General features: G+C 41.4%; 1 protein-coding gene across 4 annotated transcripts in view; it reads right to left on the reverse strand.

Annotated features, from left to right (window-relative positions):
* The window catches only part of EIF2AK4 (eukaryotic translation initiation factor 2 alpha kinase 4), a 105,526-nt gene extending 92,042 nt beyond the window's left edge, over positions 1 to 13,484 (reverse strand). For all 4 annotated transcript variants that reach the window (XR_013961224.1, XM_080680480.1, XM_080680479.1 and 1 more), the window contains exons 1-2: positions 13,217 to 13,484; positions 767 to 879 (exon numbers count right to left, since the gene is read on the reverse strand). Coding sequence is in view for 3 of the 4 variants with exons in the window: in XM_080680480.1 (XP_080536606.1) it covers positions 767 to 879; positions 13,217 to 13,360 (257 nt within the window). In the remaining variant the exon portion in view is untranslated. The remainder of the gene's footprint in view (positions 1 to 766; positions 880 to 13,216) is intronic.
* Positions 13,485 to 13,731: the final 247 nt, after the last annotated feature.

Below are 13,731 nucleotides of genomic sequence, written 5' to 3' on the forward strand. Positions count from 1 at the left end.
CTGTATCAGTGGCTCTCAACCAGTGGTGGTTTGGAAATATGTGGGGTTCTGTGGTTATCTCACTGGCTACATGCCTTGCAGGGCAACTCTAAATCTTTCTTTATGAGTAAAGTTCCATTTAGCCCAGAAAGCTACTCCAAGTCCCAATGCTGATCACACTTTATTTTTATTTTTTTTTAATACATTTTATTGATTTTTCACAGAGAGGAAGGGGGAGGGATAGAGAGTTAGAAACACTGATGAGAGAGAAACATCGATTCAGCTGCCTCCTGCACACTCCCTACTGGGGATGTGCCCGCAACCAAGGTACATGCCCTTGACCCAGATGGAACCTGGGACCCTTCAGTCCGCAAGCCAACGCTCTACCCAATGAGCCAAACCGGTTAGGGCTCAATGCTGATCATACTTTAAAACCAAGTACACAAGCTACCATGCCTTTATCCTTTTCTTCTAGATTGTTCCTCTTCTCAGTTTATGAAGAATTAGACAAACAAAAGTTAACACATCAGGAGAAGCAAATAATTGATCATGGAGCAAATACTGGTATCTATAGTGGCTATTGTACAGCTAGAAGCAGACTTAACATGAGATAGGTCTTATGAAAGTGTCTATTGCTGATATAGTTTTAATGACATGCAAGTGATAGAAAATGAAATTTTAGATGGAACAGTGGCAAGAAGGAGAAAATTCTGTTTATTTCAACCAGTTTTTATGTGGTCAAAACAGAGAACTGAAATTACATCACAGCTATTTATAATGTACTCACACATCTGGGTAGGTCGGTGGGCATTTAACCCTCAAATCCACTTTTACATATACTTCTTCACCAGCCAGACCCTGAGGGTACAGAACTAAATTGATTTCAGGGGGCTCTTTGACCTAAAAGAGAAAAAGAAAAAATATATGTATATATTTTTAATCTAGAGAGCCAGTCATTAAGGATTAAGATAATGATGATCTTAGTTTAAAAGTTCTACTTTTTAAATATTACATGTAATTACATCTGATATAATGTTGGTCAAAGTTTCCTAAAGCACAGTTTAAAAATAAAACCTGTGCCAGAGAGAATGCATTTCCCTTTTCAAAGTTACCAAAGGAGTGAACCAAAATGTTCCATGTAGCTTCCATTCATTCAAATGTTACGGAGGGCGCTTATGTCTGTGTGCTGCTCTAGAGGCTGGGAGTACAGGATTAACTTTAGACAGACAACTACTTCATACAAACTAGAAGACAAGTGAATACTTTCCAATAGTGGTGAGTGCTGTAAAGAAAATACCGCAAATGGAACACAGTGGGGAGAAGAAGATATTCAGACAGATGGGGATCAGAGGACATTTCACTTGAGAGTTGAATACTAAGAATAATAAGTGAAAACCTTGACATGGAAATCTGAGAGCGCTTCAAAAATTGTTTATGCTTCCAACCAACTGCTTTTCACCAAATAACTAAATACTCTGTTGTTCTTTTATGTATTAATTACACTTTTTCAAAAAAAAGATTTGAGATGGTTTATATTATCTTTATATCATGAGAAAAGGGACACTGAGAGTAGAAACATCTATTCCTGTGGTCCAGGCACTTTACCAACTCTGCAAGGTAGGTGCTGTATCCATTTATTAAAGATTTTTTTATTGATTTTTATTGACTTTTTTTTTTAAAGAGAGAGTGTGGGAGGGAGTGGGAGAGAGAAACATTAATGTGAGAGCGAATCATCCATCAGCTACTTGCTACATGCCCCCTACTAGGGATTCAGCCCACAACCCAGGCATGTGCACTGACTGGGAATCTCTGCATATGTAAGACAACAAGTCTGGTTTAAAAGCCTCTTTCATCTTAATGTAGGAAGTGAACAGTACATCTGAACATAACTAACCTTCTTGGGAAATGGTACAGGGGGGCCTCCACTTAATGCCTAAAGTCTCTTGAACAAGAAGCAGGCTTCAGCAAACAGAGGCCTATTGGGGGCCTATACATTTTGAAGATATTCTTTTACTAATGGGAATGCATTTCTCCACAGAGACTATTAATTGTTCCTCAACATTCATTCTCCCTTTATTTCTGTGGACTCTGAGAAAGAAGATCCCTATTAAGAAGGATTCCTAGTGGCTAACTGGGCTCAAAATTTAAAAACAGAGGCTAGCAGCCATATCTACACAGGGGCCCCTCATACAAACAGTACTTCACAGAGAAGCTTGCACTGACCCTCCAGCCTCTGCACTGAATTGCCTGACTCTACTGTTTCTGCCATCTGAGCCAGCCCTTATAAAGGAGTTGCAGGAATTCTATTTCAACCCACAGGACTGAGGCTTGCCCCATCCAATCTAGGCAGCACAGCTATAACCCCAGCAACATCTTCACCAACCAATCAGAGCATCCATTCTGAACAATCAGGGAAGTGCCTTTCAGACCAATAAAACTGAGGATTTGGAGTCCTCATTTGCATAAGGACAGACAATCAGAGGCCAGGGGTGGGGATATCTGGCTATATAAACCAGCTCCTCTATGGCTCTGAGAGTGCAAACTTTCTTTTTCCACTGAAAACTAAATCACTGAAGATGTCTTGCCAGAGCATAGTGGAGCAGACCAGCACAGAGCAGAGAAGACCTCTTCATCAAGGAACACAGCAGAGCTGTCTAGCTGGAGCAGGGCCTAGCCCAGGGCTGCTCACAGACATGCTGTTTTCACAGTCATGCCGTATCACAATTGAGCTGTTTTGTGATAAAGTTTCCAAAGTGGGGATTCCTAATAGCACTGAATGGACGCCAATGATCATTCATTGGCAACAGAACTCCAGATTTTTTTTACTGGACACATTTATCAGACCTTGCCCAAGATCAATAGTAATCAATATAAATGCGAGAAGTCCAGTCAGAAGGCTGAATGGCGCTTTTTTATATTCGCAGGGCTTAATATCTGCATTTTATTACCTACTGCTGATGACTCAATGGCCTAAAGCAAACTCCCCCAACCTGATAATCTTACTGTTTACCAAACATCACCTTTGATATGTTTGTTGGCATTCCTAAAAGGCAACTGTGTATTCTACGTAGTAAATAAAAGCAGATGGGAACGGAGACTCAGTGGAACTTGGTCCCTTGTATCAAGCTCACAACTGGCTTCCCCCATAATTTCCAAATTTATATTTCTTGTCTTGTGTATTAATTTGCACACCAGCTCTTTCTTCAAGTCTTTGAACCCAAGGCCACGCAGGCCATGGCTTCACAAGACCTCTTAGCAGCTAAGCATAGCCACTGAGCTAATTTCTGGCCAATAAGATGAAAGAACTAACATAAGCAACTTCTTCATTCCTTTTTCCTTCCAGGTGGCTGGCATGCATATGTGATGGTTGGAGTTCTGATAGCCATTTTGGACCATGAAGGGCACATTAAGGATGGTGAAACATCAATTTAGAAAAAGCCCTACACTCCAGACTTTTACATGCAAAAAAGCAAACTTTGTAGTTTTCTGTCATATGTTGCTCAACTTAATCCTAACCAATATAGGTTCTGGGAGTGGAAGTGGAGGGACAGTGAGGGAACAGTGATTTTAGATGTAACAGAGTATTTGTCAGGTTTTTCTTAAGCAAACTGAGAGGCTCCTCAATGTGTGAAGAAGCATTTATGTGAAACATGTTTAGAATACCAAGCATTAGCTGGACTCCTGGAACTGAACATAACTTGATTAAAAATGGTTTAACAACCAAGATGCGTCGGGGAGTAGGATGAGGTAGGGCCTCCTTCATGGGTTTAGAACAGTGGTTGGCAAACTGCGGCTCACGAGCCGCAGTTTGCCGCTCTGTTGACTAATGAGTTTGCCAACCACTGACCTAGACTCTTGATTCCAATAATTACAGGCTGTTGTTGTTCCTTGTGATTAAGCCCCTATCCCAGTGGTCGGCAAACTCATTAGTCAACAGAGCGGCAAACCGCGGCTCGCGAGCCGCAGTTTGCCGACCACTGGTTTAGAAGATAACTAGTCATCAGAATTCTGTACTGGTAAAATCTTTGACTTAATGTGCACAAGAAAATAATTCCAGAAATATCTGCAAGCAAATAAACACAAAATAAGGGGTAATCGAACATTTTTGAGATCACTAAAGGAGAAGAAAACACAATGTAGATGTATCAGCTCCAAAATATACAAAATTCTACATGACAAAAAAAAAATGATTTGAAGACTGAAAATGAAAGTGACATGCAAGCCACATAAAAAGTGGTAATGGAGAGAAGGCCAAATAATGTTACAATAAGATATGAGTAAATTCACTTCCTAATGGCACCATGAAGCTGGTACTCCCTGAACTGTTATAAAAAAAGCCCAACAAATCCTCAAGCATATAAAAAGTGAGAGAGTAATGTAAATTCAGTCCTCAAACATGAGAGAGGTAATGCTCATTTGGAATTCATAAAAAATACCCACAGCTATTCAAGAAACAAACCCCAAGGATCTTAAATTATCCCCAAAGGATTAGAAACACTAGCACACCTCCTGGAGGAGCCAATGCTGTTATAATTCCTGCTGCTCAGTATGAATGTGCTTTCTTCAGGCACTTTCTAACACAAGCCCAACAAAATCAACTGTGTGTTTAAGAATGTGCCTATTTCTGTTAAAAGTACTGAAGTAAAGGGTAAGACTAGGAAAAATTGAGAATTTTATCAGCCATTCCACAGCAGCAAATTTTTTGGTTTCAAGGCTAAAGCATAAGGGTTAATTACATTCTGTGATTAAACTTTACTTGTTTACAAGATAAGCAGCAGAGTAAGGATGAGGTTTGGGAAATCAATTAAAAATACCAATATAATTTTTCATTGCACACAATGTAAGTATACTTAACACTACTAAAATGTACTCTTAAAAAGGTTAAGAGCCCTAGTTGGTTTGGCTCAGTGGACAGTGTCAGCCTGTGGACTGAATGGTCCCGGGTTCGATTCCAGGCAAGGGCACATGCCTGGGTTGTGGGTTTGATCCCCAGTAGGGGGCGTGCAGGAGGCAGCTGATGGGTTAAGCGTCATCCTGATATGCCAAGGTTGTGGGTTTGATGCCTGGTAAAAGAATATACAAGAATCAATCAATGAGCCCTGACCCATGTGGCTCAGCTGGTTGGAGTGTCATCCAATGCACTGAAGGGTTGAAAGTTCGATTACCAGTCAGGGCACATACCTGGGTTTCGGGTTCCATCCCTGTCAGGATGCATATAGGAGGCAAGCAATCAATGTTTCTCTCACATCGATGTTTCTCTCTCTCTCTAAAATATCCTCAGGTGAGGAAAAAAATCAACCAATGAATACATAAACAAGTAGAACAACAACAAATCTTTCTCTCTCAATCTAAAAATCAATAAATTTAAAAAATGTTTTAAATAATGTTGTGTTAAAAAATGGTTAAGACGATAAATTTTATGTTATGTGTGTGATGTTTTTTTACCACAATTATATATTTTTTAAAAGTTACACAATTCAAACCACTTTCAGATGTTTGGTCTAAAATTGTTACCCAGGATTCTGCTAATCATATCTTCCTTAAATTTTATGGCAATATTTGACTCAACATAGCCTGTTGTTTCTCAGCTGCTTCAGATCTCATATTCTGTCATTTCTGTGGGGGGAAAACTAGTCTGTGTGAAAACATAACAAATCTAGAAATAAAGTAACATGTGCAAGTTGGGTAATCTGGGCAAACCTTTCGTTTTAAGTTTATGAAGATATCAAAAACAAAAATGGGCCAGCCAGCCTGGAGACCATTATGCTAAGCGAAATAAACCAGTTGGAGAAAGATAAATATCACATAATCTCACTCATTTGTGTAATATAATGAACAACATAAACTGATGAACAAAAACAGAGCCAGAGAAAAAAATATTTTAGAATATAATAGAAGTAATCCTGTTATTTGCAGATTTTTAATATTTCCTACAACTTCTGTGATATTATACTATGTTAGTACAGTTTTGGTAATATTATTGTATTTAAAATCATTCTTGTTGAAATATTAATGTTTATTGCATGTAACATTATATTTAAAATCATTCTTGTTGAAATATTAATGTTGATTGCATGTAACACTATTATATTTAAAATCATTTTTGTTGAAATATTAATGTTTATTGCATGTAAATGGCTAATTATTTTGCAGCTACAATCTGGTAATAGATTTATTTTGTATATTGTAAAAAAATAATAGTAATAAGTTAAAAAAATAAAATAAATAATAGTGATTACTTAAAAAAAAAAAAAAAAAAAACTTCCTTGGGTGCCCCAGCATCCTTATCTTGCTATTCAAGGACCTCCAAAGTTTATTTCAAATCTATCATTATAAGTGGAATTCCCACTTTGCTCTTCATGCAGCCTATTCAATGAGCAGGCTTTGAGGAGTTCCAATATTAGATGACCATTTTAAAGGGGATAACCAAAAAGGAGATGAAAGGAGGTAGCCAAAGACATAAAGAGGAAAAATCAGGACTATATGGTGCTCCATTATTCCAGGAAACACAGTATTTTATAAGAAAATAATCAACTGTGTCAAATAAAAGTTTGTAAAGTGCTTGTGAAAGATGTTCAGTTTATACATGATGAGTATAATGCCATAATAGGCAAGTGAAACCACCTAGTTAAAAAAAAAAAAGGTTTGGCTCAGTGGATAGAGCGTCAGCCTGCGGACTCAAGGGTCCCAGGTTCGATTCCGGTCGGGGGCATGTACCTTGGTTGCGGGCACATCCCCAGTGGGGAGTGTGCGGGAGGCAGCTGATCGATGTTTCTAACTCTCTATCCCTCTCCCTTCCTCTCTGTAAAAAATCAATAAAATATATTTTTTTAAAAAAAGGTCCAGCCGGGGTGGCTCAGTGGTTGAGCACCAACCCCTACACCAAGAGGTCACGGGTTATATTGAGCAGGGTTTCGGGCTCAATCCCCAGTAGAGGGCATGCAGGAGGCAGTTTCTAACTCTCTCTTCCTCTCTCTCTAAAATCAATAAAAATATATTAAAAACACACACACACACACACAAATGATGACAGTGAAAGCTTAGAAAATAGAAATTTGGTAACATTCTTCTAGATTTTATGTGTTTTTTTTTAATTCAAATTATTTAACTTAACAGTTTACCTATCCTCCAACTACCACCAATCATTCAATCTATGAGCTTTGTTTTAGATTTCATATATAAAAGAGATCATATGATATTTGTCTTTCTCTGATTTTATGTTAAATGCCTTACTCACTGATTTTTCTCCTCCTTTTCTTGAAAATGAATACTTTCTGTAACTGATCTTGTAAAAATCATCAAGTTTATTCTCCTTCTGTTGACTCACCTACCTATTTGTGAAGCTGGTAACAATGTTAGATTCCTTTTAAAAGTTTAATAACCTACAGCTCTATTTTATTTACAAACATTAAAATACTCAGGATCTGGAAAAAGGGTACAGGGTTAAGATTTACAAATTGCCAGTTATAAAAATAGTCATGGGGATGTAAAGTACATCATAGCGAATACAGGTCAATAATCTACACTAATAAAAGAGAAACATGCAAATTAACCATCACTCTGCTATGCCAAGCCATGCCCACCAGCCAATCAGGAGTGAGTATGCAAATTAACCCAACCAAGATGGCGGCTGGCCATGGAGCTGGAGCAAGCAGGAGGCTTGGGTTGCCCCGGCAATGGAGGAAGACAAGCTTCCCGCCCACCCTGGCCGACCCTGGCCTCCGCTCAAGGCTACAAAGTTTTAATTATAGAAGATAAATAAATCCCAACAAAAATGGTGGTGGCCACGGAGCTGGAGCAAGCAGGAGGCTTGGGTTGCCCCCGGCGATGGAGGAAGCCAAGCTTCCCACCCGTCCTGGCCGGCCCTGGCCTCTGCTCCAGGCTACAAAGTTTCCACTGTAGAAGATAAATAAATCCCAGATACCAGGGCCTCCGCTTGGGTTGCCAGGGGGCATGGCCGGCCTGCAAACCACCACAGGCCCCTCGCCTAGGCCATCCAACGCCCCAAGGGAACCCCTACCCTGATCCGGGACACCCTTCAGGGCAAACCAGTCGGCCCCCACCCTACACCAGGCCTCCATCCTATCTAATGAAAGAGTAATATGCAAATTGACCATCACTCCAACACACAAGATGGCTGCCCCAATGTGGTCAAAGAACCTGCCCCCATGTGGACACAAGATGGCCACCACAAGATGGCCAGCAGGGGAGGGCAGTTAGGAGGGACCAGGCCTGCAAGGGAGAGGCAGTTGGGGATGATCAAGCCTGCAGGGGAGGACAGTTAGGGGTGACCAGGCCAGCGGAGGAGGGAAGTTGGGGGCGACCAGGCCTGCAGGGAAGGGCAACTGGGGGGGACCCAGGCCTGCAGGGGAGGGCAGTTGGCAGGGACCAGGCCTGCAGAGGAGGGCAGTTGGGGGGTACCAGGCCTGCAGGGGAGGGCAATTAGGGGTAACCAGGCCTTCAGGGGAGGGCAGTTAGGGGTGACCAGGCCTGCAGGGGAGGGCAGTTAGGGGCAATCAGGCTGGCAGCGGAGCAGTTAGGCATCCATCAGGCTGGCAGGGGAGTGCTTAGGGGGTGATCAGGCTGGCAGGCAGAAGCAGTTAGGGGCAATCAGGAAGGCAGGCAGGCGAGCAGTTGGGAGCCAGCAGTTCTGGATTGTGAGAGGGCAGTCGGACATCCCTCAAGGGGTCCCAGATTGAAGAGGGTGCAGGCTGCACTGAGGGACATACCTCCCCCCGCCCCATGCATGGGCCTCTAGTATTGTAATAACTATGTATGGTGTCAGATGGGTTATTAGACTTACCAGGGTAATCACTTCATAAGTTATGTAAATGTCTTATCATCTAAAACTAATATAATATTGTTTGCCAACATAATTAAAGTTTTAAAAAATTAAAAGAAAAAATATTCAGAATCTGAATCCTCCCCAAATTAAATACCATTCCAGTAAAAATAATTTTTTGAAGCAGGCAAGTTGATTCCAAAGTTTATATGGAAAAACTAAAGTGAAACTAGATAGGAAAATTTTATAAAGTAAATGGTCACCACATCAAATACTAAGGCTTATTATAAATCTATAATTAAAGCAATATGGCAGCAGTGCTTAAATAGATTAATGGGATAGAAGAGAGAGTCAATAACAGACTCAAATACATTTGGAAATTATTTCATTCAATAAAGAATTTTGAGCTTTTTACCAGGCACTTGGCATGTAGGTGTGAACAAACACACAGATCCTGTCCTTATGTAGCTACCAGTCCGAGATAATGTGAAGGTAGCATTTCAAATTAGCAGGTAACCCCCCTTATCTGTGGTTACACTTTTCACAGTTTTAGTTACTTGAAGTCAACCGTGATCCAATTCTGCTATCAAGGATTCTCACTGCCCTGGCCAAGTAGCTCAGTTGGTTAGAGCAGAGTCCGAATAGGACAAGGTTGTGGGTTCAATCCCTGATCAGGGCATATACAAGAATCAACCAATGAATGCATAAATAAGTGGAACAACAAATTGATGTTTCTCATCCTTCCTCTCTCTCAAATCAATAATTGAAAAGAAAAAAAAAAAGATCTTCAATCATTAATAACATCTTCATAGCTTGATGACCCAGGATCTCCCCAAGCAGATGATTCTCCTTCTGATAAGATGTAGCCTAAAACTATCTCACAATGTCTATGTCATTTACCTCACTTCATCTTTTCATACTCCATCTCATCATGTAGGCATTTTATCATCTCACATCATCACAAGAAGGGTGAATACAGTACAACAGATATTTCCAGAGAGAAAGACCCCATTCACATAACTTTTATTACAGCATACTGTTATAACTTTTCTATTTTATTACTAGTTATTACTGTTAATCTCTTACTGTGCCTAATTTATAAAATACACTTTATCATAGTTATTATAGGGAAAATTATAGTATATACAGGGTTTTGTAGTACCACTATTTCAGGCATTCACTGGGGGTTTTGGAATGTATTCCCCTCAGATAAGGGGGAACTACAGTAGTAGCAAATTTGGGAAAAAAACAAACAAACCTGGTGTTAGTATAGATTCATACTAACTAGATTCATACTTAGATGGAGCTAAGAACTTTTTTTTTTTTTTTTCAATACATTCCATTGATATTCCACAGAGAGGAAGGGAGAGGGACAGAGAGCTAGAAACATCGATGAGAGAGAAACATCGATCAGCTGCCTCCTGCACACCCCCCACCGGGGATGTGCCTGCAACCCAGGCACATGCCCTTGACTGGAATCGAACCCGGGACCCTTCAGTCCGCAGGCCGACGCTCTATCCACTAAGCCAAACCGGTTTCGGCTAAGAACTTTTTTTTAAAAAGCTATTTCTGTATTTATTTGATAAAAGTTTAAAAATAAACTCATGAAAAGAAAACCTGAAAGAATTCATTTTTTTGGTAACAGTGGAGAGAAAAATATTTTCTAGAAATAAAACAATCTACAGGGACCATAAAACAAACAAAAAAACCCAGGCCATTTTGACAATATTAAAGTTTTTTAAATTGCATTAATTACATAAATATCAAAATGCACATGGTCAATTAAGGGAAAATATTTGCAATATATTGCCTGGCTGGCGTGGCTTAGTGGTTGAGCAACAACCTATGAACCAAGAGGTCCTGGTTTGATTCCCAGTCAGGGCACATGCCTGGGTTGCGGGCTTGATTCCCAGTAAAAGGTGTGCAGGAGGCAGCCAATCGATGATTCTCTCATCATTGATGTTTCTATCTCTTCCTCACTCTCTCTTCCTCACTGAAAAAAAAAAAATTGCAATATATAACCCAAAATGCTAATTTTATTAACATATAAATAGCTCTGATACATGAATAAGAAAACATACACTACAGTGGAAAAAATGAACCAATGAACATGAACAAACAGGTCACAGAAAAAGAAAAATCCATTGCTTACAAACAAAGGTAGCCTACATAATTAATAACTAAGAAGTTAAAATGTAGGAAAACTACTCTCACACACTACTGGTAGGCCTTGAAACAGAAGCAAACTTTGGGGGAGGAATGTTTGCAATAGCTATCAAATAAAAAATGAGCAGACCCTTTGCTGACATGGAAAATTACCCAAACTTGTTAGATTAATAGTAAGTGTATAACTCTAGAGAAAATTATATTTTTAACTAGTGCTGTTCAAACTTTTTTAGTATTTAAAATAATTTTTAGCATTCACTCCCAAAATGTTTAGCTATTTATAAATGATATACATATTCTACTAAACTGAAATCTACATAATAACACATCCTCCAAAATGAAGTTCTAAAAACTTCAGAAGGTTTAAAAACCTGAAGTTTATTCAGGTCAATAAATTCTGACCTGAATTTATTGGCAGCAAATTTGGCCTGAACTGACACAAGGTTATTAATAGTCTTTGTTTATCCAAGTTGCACATTTAGTTGTTTGATTTTGGATGATGCTCCCCAACCTCCAAACACACATCAAGGGAGGTATTAGGTAAGGTATGGCATGTGTATAAATGAACATAAATGCAAACACTTCCAGACTGTGTGAAACCTGCCAGGCCTCAAGAGTTTTGGATAAAAGATTGTGGATGTGTAACCTTTCCCTGAAGACTTCAAATAGCAGGTGGTAAGTACTTGTTGAATAATACACTCTTATTCATCCTTATGACCATCAATTATTTGCCTGTGGGGCCTACAAAAGTGTTGAGGCTATTTGCCTTGTGCACTATGGGTCACACACTGTCATTTGAATTCTTCTACCTGACTTTTATAGTTTGGTTTTGTTTAGTCTTCTGTCTTGTTATAAAGGCCACAAGCTATAATTTCTGGGATTGGTATCCCTACTTACATCAGCTCCATTCGCTTCTCCACCACCACAGGACTAGATAATTCAGCATATATAAAGTAAACAAACTGGCTTTGAATGAAGTCTTAGGGCCTTTGAGTGAGTCCAGGTGTGACACCTATTTTGGCTGCTTACTGGGCCTACTTCCTGTTTCTCAATGTTTAGGAACAGAGAAATCACCAGAAAGTTATGTTATTATTTTATCATATGCATGTGTAAGAGGAATATTTACATTTCAGGTTAAAAGTAATTCTTGTAATTAAGTACTACAGAAATAAATTCCCTTTCCTCAGGGCAGTGGTTTTTGTCTTTTGTGTAGGGCTATTCCCAATGCCTAGAATCAAGGTCCTATTTGTTGAGGAAATATTGGATGTGTAGATAAGGTGGTGTTGAAAAGATGCTGTGAAATGTCAGAATTAAAGGCAGATGAAGGACCCTGGCCTGTGGCTGAGTTGGTTGAGCATCATCCAGTGTACAGAAAGGTCATTAGTTGATTCCCTGTCAGGGCACATGCCTGGGTTTGCAGGCAGGCAAACAATAGTTTCTCACAGATGTTTCTCTCTCTTTCCCTTCCTCTCTCTAAAATCAAATTTTAAAAAAAAACATATTAAAGGCAGATGAAGGAAGAACTAGCTTTTAAATAATATGCAGAGACCTAATAGTTCGGTAGATAACTCTTCAAGGATGGGGGGGGGGGGGGAAACGGTCAGTATATCAACAGCTTATAATGTGCCTTAACTTACTTCCATATAAAAAGGAAAATAATTTTTTTTAAACTAAATGTCATTTAAAAAGGTGTAGACTCAGCACACGTCCCCTCCATGACAGCTACTAGTAAGTGCCCTGGAGGAAGGTACAGAAAAATTCCTCCATACGGGAAAACACTGTGAGCATGCCTGGGAAGTAAAGTGGCGAGTTCTTTACAGTTGTGAACACAAGGAAGAGTGAAGAGAATTTTGATTGAGGGCATCAGTGAGGTCTGTGCAAGCGCCCCCAAAGCGTTCCCAGAACAAAGTTGTAATGGACCCCTTTGAATGCGCGACTGTATCAAACTCAAGGACTTTCAGGGTGGGAAAGGGGCAAGATTGGAAGGAAGCAGGGATGTTATGGGGTGTCAACGGGAATGAGAAGCAGTACTAGGTGAGAGAGGAGCCTACTTAGAAGAAAAGGCTGTGGGCGAATTCGGCCCAGATGGGGGTTCTGAAGACCCGCAGGGCCGCTGCAAGGACAAAAAGTGAGCGCGAGTGGATCTGGGAGGGAAGAAAGGACTGCACAATCCTGAAGGGGGTGGGCGGCTCGGCTCCGGCAGTTCCTGGCCGGGCCTGGCCCGGGGAGGCCGAACGGATGGAGGCTGGGCTACAGCAAGCCAGCCGGATCAGCGAGCCACGTTCCTACCGGTCCGCACGCGTCCGGCCGCAGGTCCTGGAAGTCGGCGCCGTAGATGGCCTCCAGGGCCTGCAGCTCGTGGTCCTGTCGCTGGGGGTAGCTGTCCGGAGGCTCGTCCCGGCCGCGGCCGGGAGCCCCACGACCCCCAGCCATTGCAACGCCGGGGCCACAGCAGGGCGGCCCCGCAGTGGCGGCTGTGGGCCGGGGCGGGCTTCGGGGAGGGGGACCGCTGTGTGGAGCGGCCCGTGGGCAGGGCCCCACGTTGTGAGAGGGCTGTGCAGCCAATGGGCGAGGCGTGAGCGGGCTCACGCAGGGTCGGCCCTTGGGCGGGGCACCGTGTCGGGGGCGGGGCACCGTGTCGGGGGCGGGGCACCATGTCAGGGGCGGGGCACCGTGTCGGGGGCGGGGCGCCGCGCCGGGAGCAGGTTTAGCGGCTTGAGGAGCGGGGCTAGGGAGCGCGGCCTTGCTAAGTCTTTTGCCCACGTAATGCGAGAGAACCAGAGCAAAGGAGTCTGCAGGGACGT

This window comes from Plecotus auritus (assembly GCF_963455305.1).
Source record: "Plecotus auritus genome assembly, chromosome: 1".
In the NCBI taxonomy this organism is placed as follows: domain Eukaryota; kingdom Metazoa; phylum Chordata; class Mammalia; order Chiroptera; family Vespertilionidae; genus Plecotus; species Plecotus auritus.